We start from the raw sequence: 13,905 nt of genomic DNA, 5'->3' as shown, positions 1-13,905 counted from the left end.
AAACTGCACGAGTCTCTGCTTGTACATCACACGCTGTGCCGCCCACCACCACAAGTTAATTCTCAACCTGTGGGAGAATCTGAAGACCTGGTTTGTAAAAAAAAAAAAAAAAAAAAAAATTGTTTAATTATTTGGTGATGTTTCCGATTGAAATGATCAGTTCTGTTTACATTTTTATTGCTATTTGCACAGTTGTGTCTTTTGATAAGCAGGTGAGGAAATCCTGTAATTGTACTGTAATTTAAATCAGTTATTGTTGTTGAAAAGAACTGAAGGAACATTCTTAGAGATAGGCCTATTTTGTTTACATATAGGCTTTTTATTTTATCTAATTTTTTCATTGACATGTTTCGCAGCTGTATATTTTCAAACAGGGAAGGAAACCCTGTCTTTGCATTTTATGATCACAGATTGTTTCAATAAAACTGATTGTGACCTCTCACACGTGGCTTTGACTTTCAACTGAACATTTAGCCCACTTAGTAGAAAATACAGAGAAATATATAGTAGATCATGTATCGCCATTCCGCCTAAAAATACCGAGACATGATTTTTGGTCCATATCGCCCAGCCCTAGGCCCAAGTTAAACAGACAGGTGTACAGGTAGACATGTGAACAGGTGACCACACCTGAGTGCGTGGATGCAGTAAACAGCTCGGGGCATGTTCTTCTTGTCATACACGTCGGTAGTTTCTGGATGGAAGATCTGAAAACAACAACAGGTTATCACTCTAAACTCAAACCGATCATCTGATCAATACTCTGATCAATTGGTCTGTTCACTGACCGCTGGCAGTCCTAACGTCATCATGGCGTTCCTCCAGTGGTTGATGTTGTCGGTGTGACGGAATTGAAGACCCACAGCCTGAACAGATCAATACATAATATATAATATAATATGTAAACTGATTATTGACTTTCGACACATCAGTAGACAGCTCATTACCAATTACGGACACATCAATACATAGATGATTATTGAGTATTGACACATTGATATACAGATGATAGAGTCATGTGTCGTGTCATGTTGTGTGGTGTTGTGTGTCTGTGTCATGTTGCGTGTCTGTGTGTCTTGTGGTGATGTGAGTCTGTGTTGTGTGACCTGGTATCGGCGCTGCTCAGGGTCATAGATCTTCTTCAGAGGTACGGCATTAGGAGCGAATCGATGACCCAGTTTGGCGAGAATGACTCCGTTCCTCAGCGCCTCCTCCAGCTCAGTGGGTGCCTGAAGCTCCTCCCCCAGACACGCCTCCATCCACCTGAGTAGGAAACCAAAAAAAGATGAGTGAGGTTACACAGCTGCAGGAGCCTCCATCACTGCCTGTCTGTCATCACAAAGACACATCCATGACAACAGCCGGATCACATCATAGTCAGGAGGCAGACAGGTGAGTTAATAGCAAATCTGACAATATTCTAATCCAAAGACTCAACTGAATATGGACTCAGACACAGGGCTCCAGAGTAACTTATTACACTAGTTGCACTGGTGCACTAGCACATAATTTAGGTTTTTCACCGCCCCTTTTGGCACCACAGTAATACATTTTAGAGAGCTACTGCACTCTTAACCATGTTTTTTGAGCTGTAAACTAAATGATGTGACTGTACTGTGATGAAACTCATCGCTGCTGGTGTTGATGCTGACATTTCTTTTTGAAGTTATAAAAAAATCAGCATTTCATTGAAAATGAAAATGGCTCAACACGCCATCTACTGTTTTAAATCATCCTGAACATGGCGAGGCCAATGCTGACATAGAGTCCAGCGTTTGGGACTCCTTCGCATCATGACATTTATATTAAAAAAAAAAAGAAAAAGACTGTTAACACCCTCTAATCAGAGGGGGGCGGTCCACCTCCCCCAGCACCTGTCCTTGGGGGGGGGAATCTGTGAAACCGCGCTCATTTTCAAATATACACTGATCCAGACTCATCATTCACAGGAGTTTGTGCTATTTTTTTTCTAACCCTCTACTTAGTATTTTTCAGTTTTGGTGCAGTGGTTCAGACTTGTGCTTGTGACGGTAGCAGCACCACCGGACTGCAGTCTGTCCCTTCAGTCCCTCGTGTGGCTCAGCAGTGGCTGCAGACGGCAGCAGGTCCCTCGATACCGACACGCTCAGCTCCAAGAGCTCCGACTTCGGGCTTTACCGGGGCTGGAGCCAACGGGTCGGGACCGCCACGGTCCTCCACCGCACTAATGCTCGCTTCAGGGGATTCTGGAGGGGAAAAGACCTCCACCTCCAAAGAGCCCTCTAGAATAGGTGCCTTGTGGTCACTGAGCAACTTCTCACACATCCACACCCCCGGCCCCCCTCTCAGCCCCCTTCCCACTTTTTTTTTTTAAGCATTTCTCAAAATGAGGTTGTAGGCTCTGGCTCTGTGTCACATGAGGCCATCTCAACCGAAGAAGTGGGGTCAGGATTAGGCATCTTACCCAGTAACTAAGTGCGTTTACTCAAGTACTGTACTTAAGTACAATTTTAAAGTACTTGTACATTACTTGAGTGTTTTCATTTTCTGTTAAAATATACCTGTACTCCGCTACATTTATTTGACAGCTTTAGTTACTAATTACTTTTAAGATGAATATTTTACACAATGAATCATATAACAAGCTTTTGAAGTACAACACATTGTTAAAGATTAAACCAGTGGTTTCAGACCTGTTTGGCTTCTGACATTTTACAAACAGCAGTGTTTCATCGGTGTCACATTTCAGATGTCTATGAGTTGTTAACAAATCCAACAAATGGTGATTTTTCCCTCTAAACTTCTCAAATGGTTTAATTTCGATAAATGATCAGATCTAATCTGTCGAATCTAATGATGTCATATATAACAATATATCCATCAGTACTTTTACTTTAATACTTCAACTACATTTGCAGACTTTGAGGGCCACTGTTGAACCTTCATCTTGCGCCTCTTGAGGTAGTCAATTGTGGATTTTGAGGTGTGTTTAGGATCATTATCCTGAAATAGAAGCCATCCCCTTTTCATCTTCAACTTTTTTACAGATGGTGTGAGGTTATCTCCCAGTATTTGCTGGTATTTAATTGAATCCATTCTTCCCTCAACCAGTGAAATGTTCCCTGTGCCATTGGCTGCAACACAAACCCAAAGCTTGATTGATCCAGCCCCATGCTTAACAGTTGGAAAGGTGGTGTTCTCATGAAACTCTGCTCCTTTTTTCTCCAAACATACCTTTGCTCATTGCGGCCAAAAAGTTCTATTTTAACTTCATCAGTCCACAGGACCTGTTTCCACAATGCATCAGGCTTGTTTAGATGTTCCTTTGAAAACTTCTGACACAGATTTTTGTAGTGAGGACGCATGAAAAGTTTTCCTCTGATGACTTTTCCATGGAGGTCATATTTGTGCACCACCACTCAAGAGTCTGCTAAATCTTCCCGAAGGTCTTTTGCAGTCAAACGGGGGTTTGATTGGCCTTACTAGCAATCCCACCAGTTTTCTCACATTTAAGTTTCAAGGTCTTCCAGACCTCAACTTGCCCTCCAATGTTCCTGTCAACCTCTATTACTTAATTACATTACAAACTCAGGAAACAGCCACCTAAAAACACTTTACTATCTTCTTATCGCCTTCTCCTTCTTTGTGGTCATCAGTCAGAGTAATTTTCAGAGTGGCAGGCAGCTGCTTAGAGGAGCCCACGGCTGCTGATTGTTGGGACAAGATTTGAGGAGTCAGAGTATTTATGAAGCTTTGAAATTTGCATCACCTGGCCTTTCCGAACAATGACTGTGACCGAGCCACAGCCGTGACAAGCTAAGTAAGGTCTGAGATTTTGGTAAAAGTTCTCCGAGAGCTTAAATCTCTTGGGGTGCCCAAACTTTTTTATGAGGCCCCTTTCCTTTTCTAAACTTCTACAAAACAAAAATATTACACTAATCTGGTAGCGTTTTTTCACGCAGGATTCTTACTTGTAATGGAGTATTTTTACATTGCTGTATTGGTACTTTTACTTAAGTAAAGGATCTGAATACTTCTTCCACCACTGATATTACCAGGGACAGAGGGGACAGGTGGTGGAGCAGTTACCTACTCCGATGATGTCGGGTCTGAGCTGGGCCTTTCAGGGCCGGGGACAGGTGCAATGGACACTGCAGCATTTTTCTTGACGAAAAAACAATCAATAGTTCTCTTCATTTTGAATTACCAGTAGGATTTAAGGTTGTGATGTTGCTCGGAGGAGACAAGGGTGTGGTTTCATACATACACAAATGTCTTGTTTTTTCCCCCACCTTCATTCAGCAAAGTCAATCAGAGGCAGAGTGGGGGCGGGTCTTTACAGAATGTGGGTGGGAAGAAAAAAATAACACTACACACATACACAGAGACAGACGTCATAAATGTCAGTCGAATGTGTGACCGAAATGGCCGCGCTCTGGAGCCCTGAGACACAGACTGAACGTGGACTACAATAATGTGCAGAGCCATGAGACTGACAGTTCGCCAGTACTTAAGGCCTGCCAGGAGGAACTCTGAAGGAAACTCCGTGTTTCAGTCTGAAAACGAACCTTCGCAGGATCAGGTGAGTGTGGAGGATCAGTTTCCATGGTAACTGAGGTCAGGCAGTTTCAAAACTCCTTTGTAAAAGAGAATGTCCTGAAACTACACCTGGTTTAACCTGCAGTCTGCTTCGTGAACAGGTAACATGCTGACAATCACACTGTCTCAGTGTGTGACAGGACAGAGACCACCTCTCTGATCCGAGTCCTACTCACCTTTTAGCCTCCTCCAACCTGCACAGGTACTGATAGGCCACATTCTGGATCCTCTGTTCATCCATCTGCTCTGCTGTCAGACGCTCATCTACACAACACACACAGTAATACACACTTAACACAAACACACACTACAGACTGTTTTTCTTCATCATATATCAGCGAACTGAATGACCTTTGAGTGTTGGTCCAATAAGACAAGTAATATGAAAATATCTTCTTTGTCTGTGGGAAATTACAAAGGACATAATTTTGGACATTTTATAGACGAAATAATTAGTCTAGAAAATAATCACCAGACGGGTCAGTAATGAAAATAAAGGATAGTGCAACCGTATTAGTATTAATCCGATGTAATATGACCAGCCCTAAAATGTGTATAAGTTTATAAAAGAAAGGAAAACAAACCATCAAAAGTGAATCATTTCAAACTTTTTCCATAATAATCATAAGACGTTTTAAGAACATGAAAACAAACAATAAGTGTTAAAGAATCAGACGTTTGTTTGTACATTAAACATAACTGTTATTGATGCTGGATATATTTCTCCTCGCTGTGATCTGACAGAAATATAACCAGTTAGACTTCATGTGAATTATGTAATTATCAGTTCTCTTGAGAGTTAACAGATTGAATCAGCAGGTAGCAGATAAAAACAGACATGTTCCAGGTCTATGACATGAGTAAAACATGTTTCTTCACGAAACGCGAATAGACATGTTTCTGTAAACGAACAGAGGAGGGACGGACAGGGATAGAAGAAACTCACAGCGGCTATCTGCAGCGGAATCCGCCATGTTGGCTGTTAGCTCTGCGTCTTCGTGTCCAGCTGGTTATTTATCGTCCCTTCTGTAAAACCCGCACAGTTTAAATCCAGGACGAACAGTCTAAAGAATAAAAACGAGTCTCAGTGTCAAACCGTCCGATGTGGTCCGCGACTTCTTTCCCGTCTGCGGTTTGAAAGCTCCCGCCGCTCTGTGATTGGTCGGTCGGTCAATCGCTTCTCGGATTGGCTGGAACCTTTGTTGCATTGGATTGTGGTCTGTGTAGTTTATTGTCCAAAGTAAAATAAACGCATACAATAACTTTAGTTTAACATTGACCATTGTCAAAAATACATTGGACAAAACACTTCCGTACCTTCAATAACTTTATAATGCAGACTCCCTTTTAAACTCTGTAGTTTTAATTACTCCCCACGAGCTATTCTGTGTTACCATAGAAACCGAGTCAAACTACATTAGCAGGTGTGAGGTGTCTGTCGGCTGCTTCTCTAAAAATCCCCAGAGTATATGAATGTTAGATCAGCAGAAAAACCAAAGAGTTAGTGACGCCTGAACTTTGACTAGTGAACGTTTCACAGCTCAGGTTGGAGGAGCTTCATCTTCACCTGGAAACGGTGAGTGTTCGTGTTACCTGTCGGCACCAGGTGAGCCAGGTACCAGGCAAATAACAAACAATGCAATTAAATGCTAAATTATATACAGCAACTAAACAGACGAAATAAAGTGTAAAAATAAAAAGGAAGTATAAATAGTAGAAAGGGAATAGAGACCGAGGACAGACCCATATCTATACTGTGTGCTGCATATGTACTGTACATTAGTGCAAGTCGGTGGATATATAGAGCCACACAAACTGCAAAGACTAAAAGATCAGAATATTCAGATCTATAACAATGTGTAGAGATGTCCCGAGCCGATCCTAACGATCGGCGTCGGTTCCGATCCAGCCACGTATCAATGGATCGGTATCGGTTAAAACAATGCAGGTTAAAATCGTTTCGCTACTCCGCTGTGTTTGGTCCACCTCAGGCTGATCGTGTTCCAGCTCCCCTCCTGTAAGACAGTCGGCCTCTACAGTGCAGCATCCAGTGAAACTTAGCGTGTGAGAGTGAAAAATATGAATTGGGCGCAGCGGTGAGTGAGTCTGAGTTCAGACGCTGAGGTTGGACAGATGCACAGATACCCCGCCCTGAAGGCTGTCTTCTTCCTGTTCAGCAGCCCCTTCAGGTCGCAGGTGAGCCAGGGTTGCTGTTGGTGGTGGGGAGGGTGTTGTTCCCACAGTCTGTCACGGAGCTGATGTGGCCTCAGAACAGTCTCTGTCTCTGTCTCTGTCTCTGCAGAGTCTCATCAGCTTCCTGTGACCACCTCCTCACACAATATATACACAACAAATAAATATTAATGTCTATATAGAACATTGTTATACAGTATATAACATTAGGAATAATAAACAATATAATATGTATATAATATGCCTCATCCCTACTGATTCTCACTGATATCTTTCATATTTTGGTCAGTGTGAATTGGAACAGGTAAATAAATCACATTCTATGTGGTACTAGAAAGTTTACCTTGGTGAACCTGCAGACACAAAGGATGATTTATTCCTGTTAGTCAGCTGGAAGAGTGAACTGATGACCACACAGCAGTAACTTAAGCTGATCAGGAACAGCCTTCGTAATGACCCGAAATGTCTCTTACTCTAATTTACTCTAACTTTATCAAAACCAAATAAAAATAACTGTGATAAAATAGAGGCATCGTGGATCCACAAACATTTAAAGGGTTTATTTTTCTAAGAAAATAAAGGCGTTGCCACATTGGATTCAATACACAGTTTGCTCTCGATAACTTCTCCAAGATACTGTATATTACTATAACGTAGGAAAAAAAATCACAATAAATCACATTTTAGTAAAAGAAGTAAGTTCTGCTGTGTCAACAACATTTTACTCAATAACATCTTTTTCTTCTCTGGAAACTTTTCTGAACCGTTCAGTTTGTTCAGCCGTGAGTTCACATAGCTGTTTTTTTTTAACTTATGTTATGGTTCAGAATTATTTAGGATCAGGTTCACCCAATCATCTTCCCTCCTGCGTGTGAAAAAGAGAGGTAATTTAGTTTTATCTCAGAGATGTTAATGTGTCAATGTTCGCAGCAGAGGCCAGTGTTAGTTTTAGCTTTAGCTTCAACCAACAGACACAAAAGCACAGACAGGTTTTTTCAAAATAAATCCGTTTGAAATAAAGCGACTGTGTCTCTTCCACCACAACAATATAACATTTAACTAAAATTATATTTCACTGATTTTTGGTTAATTAATCATTTTTGTTATTTATCAGGTAACAGGAACACTTTAACAATGCAAACAGCCGCTTGATTTTCTGCGTTTCATATTTGAAATTTTAATGAAATAAAATAAAATGTAAATAATTTCAACTGAATTACATAGTATTAAATTTAGACTCAGGTAAAATTATAAAATTGAATCCATTTGGTTTTTTTTCCTGTTGGTCAGATTTAACGAGCAGTTTGAGGAAACCAAACATTTGACATTAGTCTTAAGATTTTAATAAATAATTTGATGGAACAATAAATAAGCCAATCAGCTCATTGTCTGACAATGGTTGTTAGGTTCATGTTTAAACGCGCCTTGATTTGATGTTTTAATGTCCATGTGTTTCTGTCTCTTCAGACCCTTTCCAGGTAAGTCCTCTTACAGTTCTGTCATGGCATCTGATGCGTCCACTCCAGGTGAGAAGGAAGTGAAAGTGAGGAGGAAGAGGAGGGAGCGGGAGATGAGGACGAAGGCCTCAGTGGTGTCTAAGGTTCAGACGGTGGACATCGAGGAGTTAACATCTGCTGGTCATCAAGCTCTGCAGGAGGGACGGACTGAAAATGCTCTGAGCAGCTTTAAAAACGCTCTGAAGGCTGCAGAAGAGGTGAGACGGCTGAGGCCAAAGGTCACAAACGGGTGAGGCTGCTGAGGGGTCAAAGGTCACAAACCAGTTAGACTGCTGAGGGTCAACTGGTGAGAAAGACGTTAAGAAACCCTGGTACAGCCAGCTTAGCCTACAGCAGGTGAGAAATTAGGAATTAAATGAGCGCCCCACCTGAACGTCTTGTCATTCCCTTTTGTTTTTCTGTGGGACGTTACAAAACAGCAGGATTCTCTGATACACGAGGAAACTGATGATAACATTAAAGGAATCTCTGGTATTGATGCTCTTCGTCTGCCAGACACATACGAGTCCAGAGACCTACAGTAGTAACAACAGTTGTGGCTGTAATACTTGTAGAGTAGTAGTATTAGTTGTAGTGGCTGGAGGAGGAATAAAACTGTAGTTGCTGCAGGTAATACATTTCCCATCATGCTCTGCTCCCCCTCAGCTGCAGGACTCCCGGGTCCTCAGAGCCTGTTCCTTTAACCTGGGAGCAGCCTACGTGGAGGTGGGAAGACCGCAGAAAGGTCTGGACTTCCTGCGGCGGGTTTGCCCCGGTCCAAGGGGTGACCGGCTCCCAGACCTCCAGTTCAACCTCGCACTGGCCCAAAATGCACTGGGGCAGAGCCGAGAAGCCGCCGCCTACTTTCTGCGGGCCGCACAGCTGTACAGATCACAGGGAGACAGAGGCAACGAGGGAGACGCCTGCATGGAGATGAGCAGCTGCTACAGCAGAATGCAGGTCAGAACAAGGACCTGGACCAGGACCTGAATCTGAAGCAGAATTAGAAGAAGTGGTGTCAGGTGTCAGGACACAAGTGATACCTGACACTTGACAAGATGTAGTATATTGTGACAAGTGACACATTTAAGATGTCAGGTGATAGTTACCACATGACAGGTGAAAGACATCAGGTGACAGGTAGGTGTGTGTGCGTGTGCGTGTGCGTTATAGGACTGGTCTCTGGCAGTTCACGGTCTCCTGCGGGCAGCCGAGAGTTACAAAGTGGCAGCCATGTTGGATTTTGCAGCCACTGCCCTGAAAGAGGCGGGAAATTTCATGATCCAGTCGGATCAGTTTAGCCATGATGACATCATCAGCGTGCTGACAGAGTGTCTGAGTTTGAAGGACAGCATCACCGACCCGAGGACTCTGGGTAATCACCTTTATTAAACAGATTACTTGACTGATTCATGGATTAATGGTTGATTAATCTGTCTACCTGCTGCTGTGGTCCAGGTGAGCTGTACCTGTCGGTAGGCGTGTCTTACTGCTGGCTCAGGTGTTTCAATGAGGCAGTGCAGTGTTTCCAGCAGGCTATGGGCCCTGCAGCTCAGTGGCCCCCCCTGCGGGCCAAAGTGTTGCACAACTTGGGAGCTGCTCTGAACTCTGTGGGCCAGTTCCCTTCTGCTGTGGGATACCACAGGCTGGCTGCTGGACTCTACGGTCAGTCACACACAGACTGTACACCTGTCAAACCTGTCAATCGCCTGTCACACCCATCACATCGATCGGCAACCTACCACACTGATGAATCCTCCGTCACACTGATCAATCATCTATCATGCTAATCAATCACCTATCAAACTGATCAATCTGAGCTTCTTGATTCAGCTGCACATTCGCAAAAAAGTCGATATAAAGTAATATTCACAATGCATTTCATATATTCAGGATAATGTGAAGTGATAATATACAGGTGTATGGGTGTGCATGTGTGTGTGCAGGCTCTCTAGGTTGCCGTGCCGACCAGGCTCGTTGTTTCAGTAACCTGGCGTTTGCCTGTAGTCAGCTGGGTGATGAAGAGGAGGCAGCAGAGAGCTTCATCCATGCTCTGCAGGGATTCAGAGACACCGGTAACATTAGCAACTTCTTTACTACTCTTTAGTAATGTTTATTAGTTTGTACCTCCTCTCTACCTGTCTGTCTTACTGTCTGCAGAGGACCACCTGGCTCAGGTCCAGGTGTGTGAGTCTTTAGCAGAGTGTTACCTGAAGCAGAGGAAGCAGCAGAAAGCTGTTGAACTCTACAAGCAGGCTCTGAGCACTCTGTCTCACTGCAAGGTAACAGCAGCACACCTGCATGTTCTCCCACACCTTTTCACAGTGTTGCCCATCATTTCTATCAGTATAACTTTACTTACCAAGCTAATGTCTGACATCTGTGAACACTGTGACTAAAACCAGAACAAGGAGCAGTTAGACCATCAGACAGGCTGTAAAAAATCCAACAGACAAACTTATTTAAAGAGGAGCAGACCCACCTACTCCTGTAAGTACTGTAGCTGTGAACATGCAGTTTTCCTGTTCAGTAAGCGATTATTATGACATTTCAGGTTAGCTCACCCACAGTTTGAACTCCAAAAACTGAAGAGCAGACCTGGACTCTGGAGACTGAAACGTAACTGAGAACTGAAATCAAAATCAGCAATCAAAGTTTCAGTTTGACAAAATCTTCTTTATTTAAGGTCCACTTACTAGCTTTTTTATAAGTTTCAGGTTGTGTCCAGGTAAAATCCCTAAACAATAAAGAAGAAGTCAGACCCTGCCCTGGTAGCTTAATGGTTAACTAGCACACCACATCACCACAATGGCCACGGTTTGATTCCCGGCCTGGGACCTTTGTTGCATGTCATACCCCACTCTGTATTTCCTGTCTGGTTCCTTATGTCTGCTATAAAATAAAGGCACAAGTAATCTTTAAAAAAGGAATAAATCAGACTGACCTCACAGAGAACCTGAACTCAGCTCTGTAATACACGTCATTAACACAACTTTGAAAGGAAAATGTTCAAAGGTGTTGTCAGTGTTCATACTAAAGTCTTTCTGTTTTCTTTTCCTTAAAAATACCCAACAACTCTGATTTAGATCATCAGAGATGTCAGATATTAACTCAGTGAATCCAGTGTTGTTATTAATGGACACAGCTGAAAAGGCCAGTGTGGTAAAAGAACTTTAAAACAAGATGAGGGAATGAGATTAACACAATCGCACAACATTAAGTTTTTAAATGCATTATACATCCGTACATTATCACTTTTTAAAAGTTATTTTTTTCTGGCATTTTTGCATCTGTTGTGATAGCGACAATGGAGAGAGACAGGAAGGTTAGATGACAGAGAGATAGGGGATGACATGCAGCAAAGAGCCCAGACTGGATCTGAACCTGGGCTGACGTGTTAAGGACTCAGCCTTTGTGGTATGCGCTTCACCGTGTGAGCTGATGAATTTATCCACTTGGGATTTTTTTATCCAACAACTTCAGACAATCAATTGTTAAACCAACGCTTACATCAACAACATCACAAACCAATCGCAGAGCACTTCCTGTTATTTCGGTTGTCAGATATAAAACTCTTGATGTTTTTAAATGTGGCATTGTTCATGTTGTGTTTTCAGGACAGTTCTCGTAGTGTTCGGGATCGTCTGGTGGAGGGACTGACTGCAGCACTGCAGCAGAGTCTGGCCATCGGCCTGCAGGTCTGATCGCATGAACACAACACCACATCATGCCTCAGACAAACATTTGATGTTGTCTTTGATTTCTGACTGTTTTAATAATGCAGAGGCCATGCCCACTAGGACCACGACCACCCAGACCACACCCACAAGGCTCACCTGTCAAACAGCGTGTCAGGTAGCACCCAGTCATCTCTCACTGTGTCTCCAGTCACCAACATTCAACTCTAATGTTAACAAGATGTGACTCACCTGAGCCAAAACATCGTTTCTTAGTGACATGACACATCTCTGTGTCATCCCGTTATCATCCTCCGCACAGGAAGTCTGACATCACACAGAGTCCGGGCAGAGCGTCCAACCAGCAGCAAGATGAGCAGAGGGGGGAGGGGCCAGGTGAGTTTCAAAAAAAGTCCTGCTGGCACTGTAAAGTGATTCCCAGTGACTGTAGAAATAATAAAAGTGAGAAAGTGAATATTTTTCTAATATCTGTAGACCCTCATATGCAATAAGAACAACAAACGCTAGCTGTGTTGCCATGGTAACAACATGTCTCCGATCAAACACTAACCATCAGTGTGTGAACAGGAGTAGATGCCACAGGTAGACAGGAAGCAGCGGAGCACTGTGGGTCAGCAGGGGGTGGAGCCACTGAGGGACCTGAATACATGAGCATGGCACCTGGACTGCACAGGTAACACAGTAAATTGTGAAGTTACATAAGTTTGACATAGTGATGGAAGTTTTTTGTCAAGAACATATTGATCGGTCATCAATAAATCTGATCTGCACGTCCAGTGACCGCAGCTGGGCTCTGAGCCACAAGTTGAGAACAAACAGCTGTGAACATGAACGTTTGTATCTCTATTTCCAGTTCGTACCAGTCAGACCAGTCAGACCAACAGCAGCACAGTGAGTCACCGCGACCTCATACACCTGGTGAACATCCAGTGAACACCTGGTTCTCCTGGACTGATGAGCTGAATGATTCATGTTTGATTCACATGAATCTTGGAGTCAAAAGTGATGGATCTCTGTGATCAGTAATTTGACAGGTCTGTTAAAACATGAGGAGAACTGAGGAGAAGTCAGGAGAACTCGGGGGAACATGTGAGAACTATAAAAAGAGCTCAGGACTTAGGAGAACTCAGGAGAATTCAGAAATCAGAGGAACAAAGGAGAAGTTAGAAGAAGCTAGGAGAAGTCAGGAGAACTGCTCTAATAATATAATTTCAGGTTAATCTAAAGATTTGCGGCATGATGTACCTTTGTGTGTTTTCAGCTGAGCTGTGGTCCGACAGAGAGAACACTCGCACTGACAGGTAACTGACACCTGTTAATCAAAACGCAACAAACTTTATAAAACATTTTATATAAAAAAGATTCAAATAAAAGACATTACAAAATAACTCAATAATCGTGAGCTGAGTCCTGATTGGCGGATGTCTCCATGCAGTGAGACCTCACTGGTCCGGGAGACCGAGGCGCCGCTCACCAGCCCAGGCGACATCAGAGAGGTGACGCCCCCTGTGGGCAGCTGGAGGTCTCGGTTCTGTTCACTGATGTAGTCTCGGAGAGGAAATCCACATCAGTCTGGATCCTGACTCCCCCACAGCTGATGATGTCATTGATCGTGTATTGATTAAATAGTTATCATATGTGGGATTGGACTGTGGTTTCCATGGAAACACGGTCATCAGAAGGAAACAGTGTGGCTTTAATTCGCTTCAGTAAAGGTCAGGTGACGTCCAGGTGATAATTAGAGTCAGAACAGGTCGGAGCCACATGTCTGCAAAGACACAGAGTCCGATCCACGTCACAGAGACCTGCAGAGACACAGAGTCCGTTGAACATCACAAAGACCTGCAGGAACATTATTGTTTGTTTATTCTGTTGATAAAAGGTACTGATACCGTGCACATCTGTATGCGCAGGCGTGATCACGTTTGCGTTTGTGATAT

At 43.1% G+C, this 13,905-nt stretch overlaps 2 protein-coding genes across 3 annotated transcripts in view; one reads left to right on the top strand and one right to left on the bottom strand.

Annotated features, from left to right (window-relative positions):
* Nucleotides 1–5,719, bottom strand: part of iqgap3 (IQ motif containing GTPase activating protein 3) — a 36,862-nt gene extending 31,143 nt beyond the window's left edge. For both annotated transcript variants that reach the window (XM_040117701.1, XM_040117702.1), the window contains exons 1-5: nt 5,525–5,719; nt 4,755–4,842; nt 1,107–1,263; nt 789–866; nt 631–707 (exon numbers count right to left, since the gene is read on the bottom strand). In XM_040117701.1, coding sequence (XP_039973635.1) covers nt 631–707; nt 789–866; nt 1,107–1,263; nt 4,755–4,842; nt 5,525–5,552 — 428 coding nt within the window. In that variant the 5' untranslated portion in view covers nt 5,553–5,719. The remainder of the gene's footprint in view (nt 1–630; nt 708–788; nt 867–1,106; nt 1,264–4,754; nt 4,843–5,524) is intronic.
* Nucleotides 5,720–6,669: 950 nt separating this feature from the next.
* Nucleotides 6,670–13,512, top strand: LOC120784145 (tetratricopeptide repeat protein 24). Its single transcript, XM_040117655.1, has 14 exons — nt 6,670–6,774; nt 8,239–8,485; nt 8,934–9,227; nt 9,441–9,642; nt 9,726–9,932; nt 10,214–10,342; nt 10,428–10,549; nt 11,885–11,965; nt 12,052–12,122; nt 12,267–12,340; nt 12,533–12,638; nt 12,819–12,856; nt 13,227–13,266; nt 13,401–13,512. Exons 2-14 carry the CDS (start codon nt 8,273–8,275, stop codon nt 13,510–13,512), a joined length of 1,689 nt encoding a protein of 562 aa, XP_039973589.1. The 5' UTR covers nt 6,670–6,774; nt 8,239–8,272.
* Nucleotides 13,513–13,905: the final 393 nt, after the last annotated feature.

Source organism: Xiphias gladius, chromosome 22 (genome assembly GCF_016859285.1).
Source record: "Xiphias gladius isolate SHS-SW01 ecotype Sanya breed wild chromosome 22, ASM1685928v1, whole genome shotgun sequence".
Classification (NCBI taxonomy): domain Eukaryota; kingdom Metazoa; phylum Chordata; class Actinopteri; order Istiophoriformes; family Xiphiidae; genus Xiphias; species Xiphias gladius.
The sequence above is the reverse complement of the archived record's forward strand: the minus strand, read 5'-3'. Positions and strand labels throughout refer to the sequence as shown.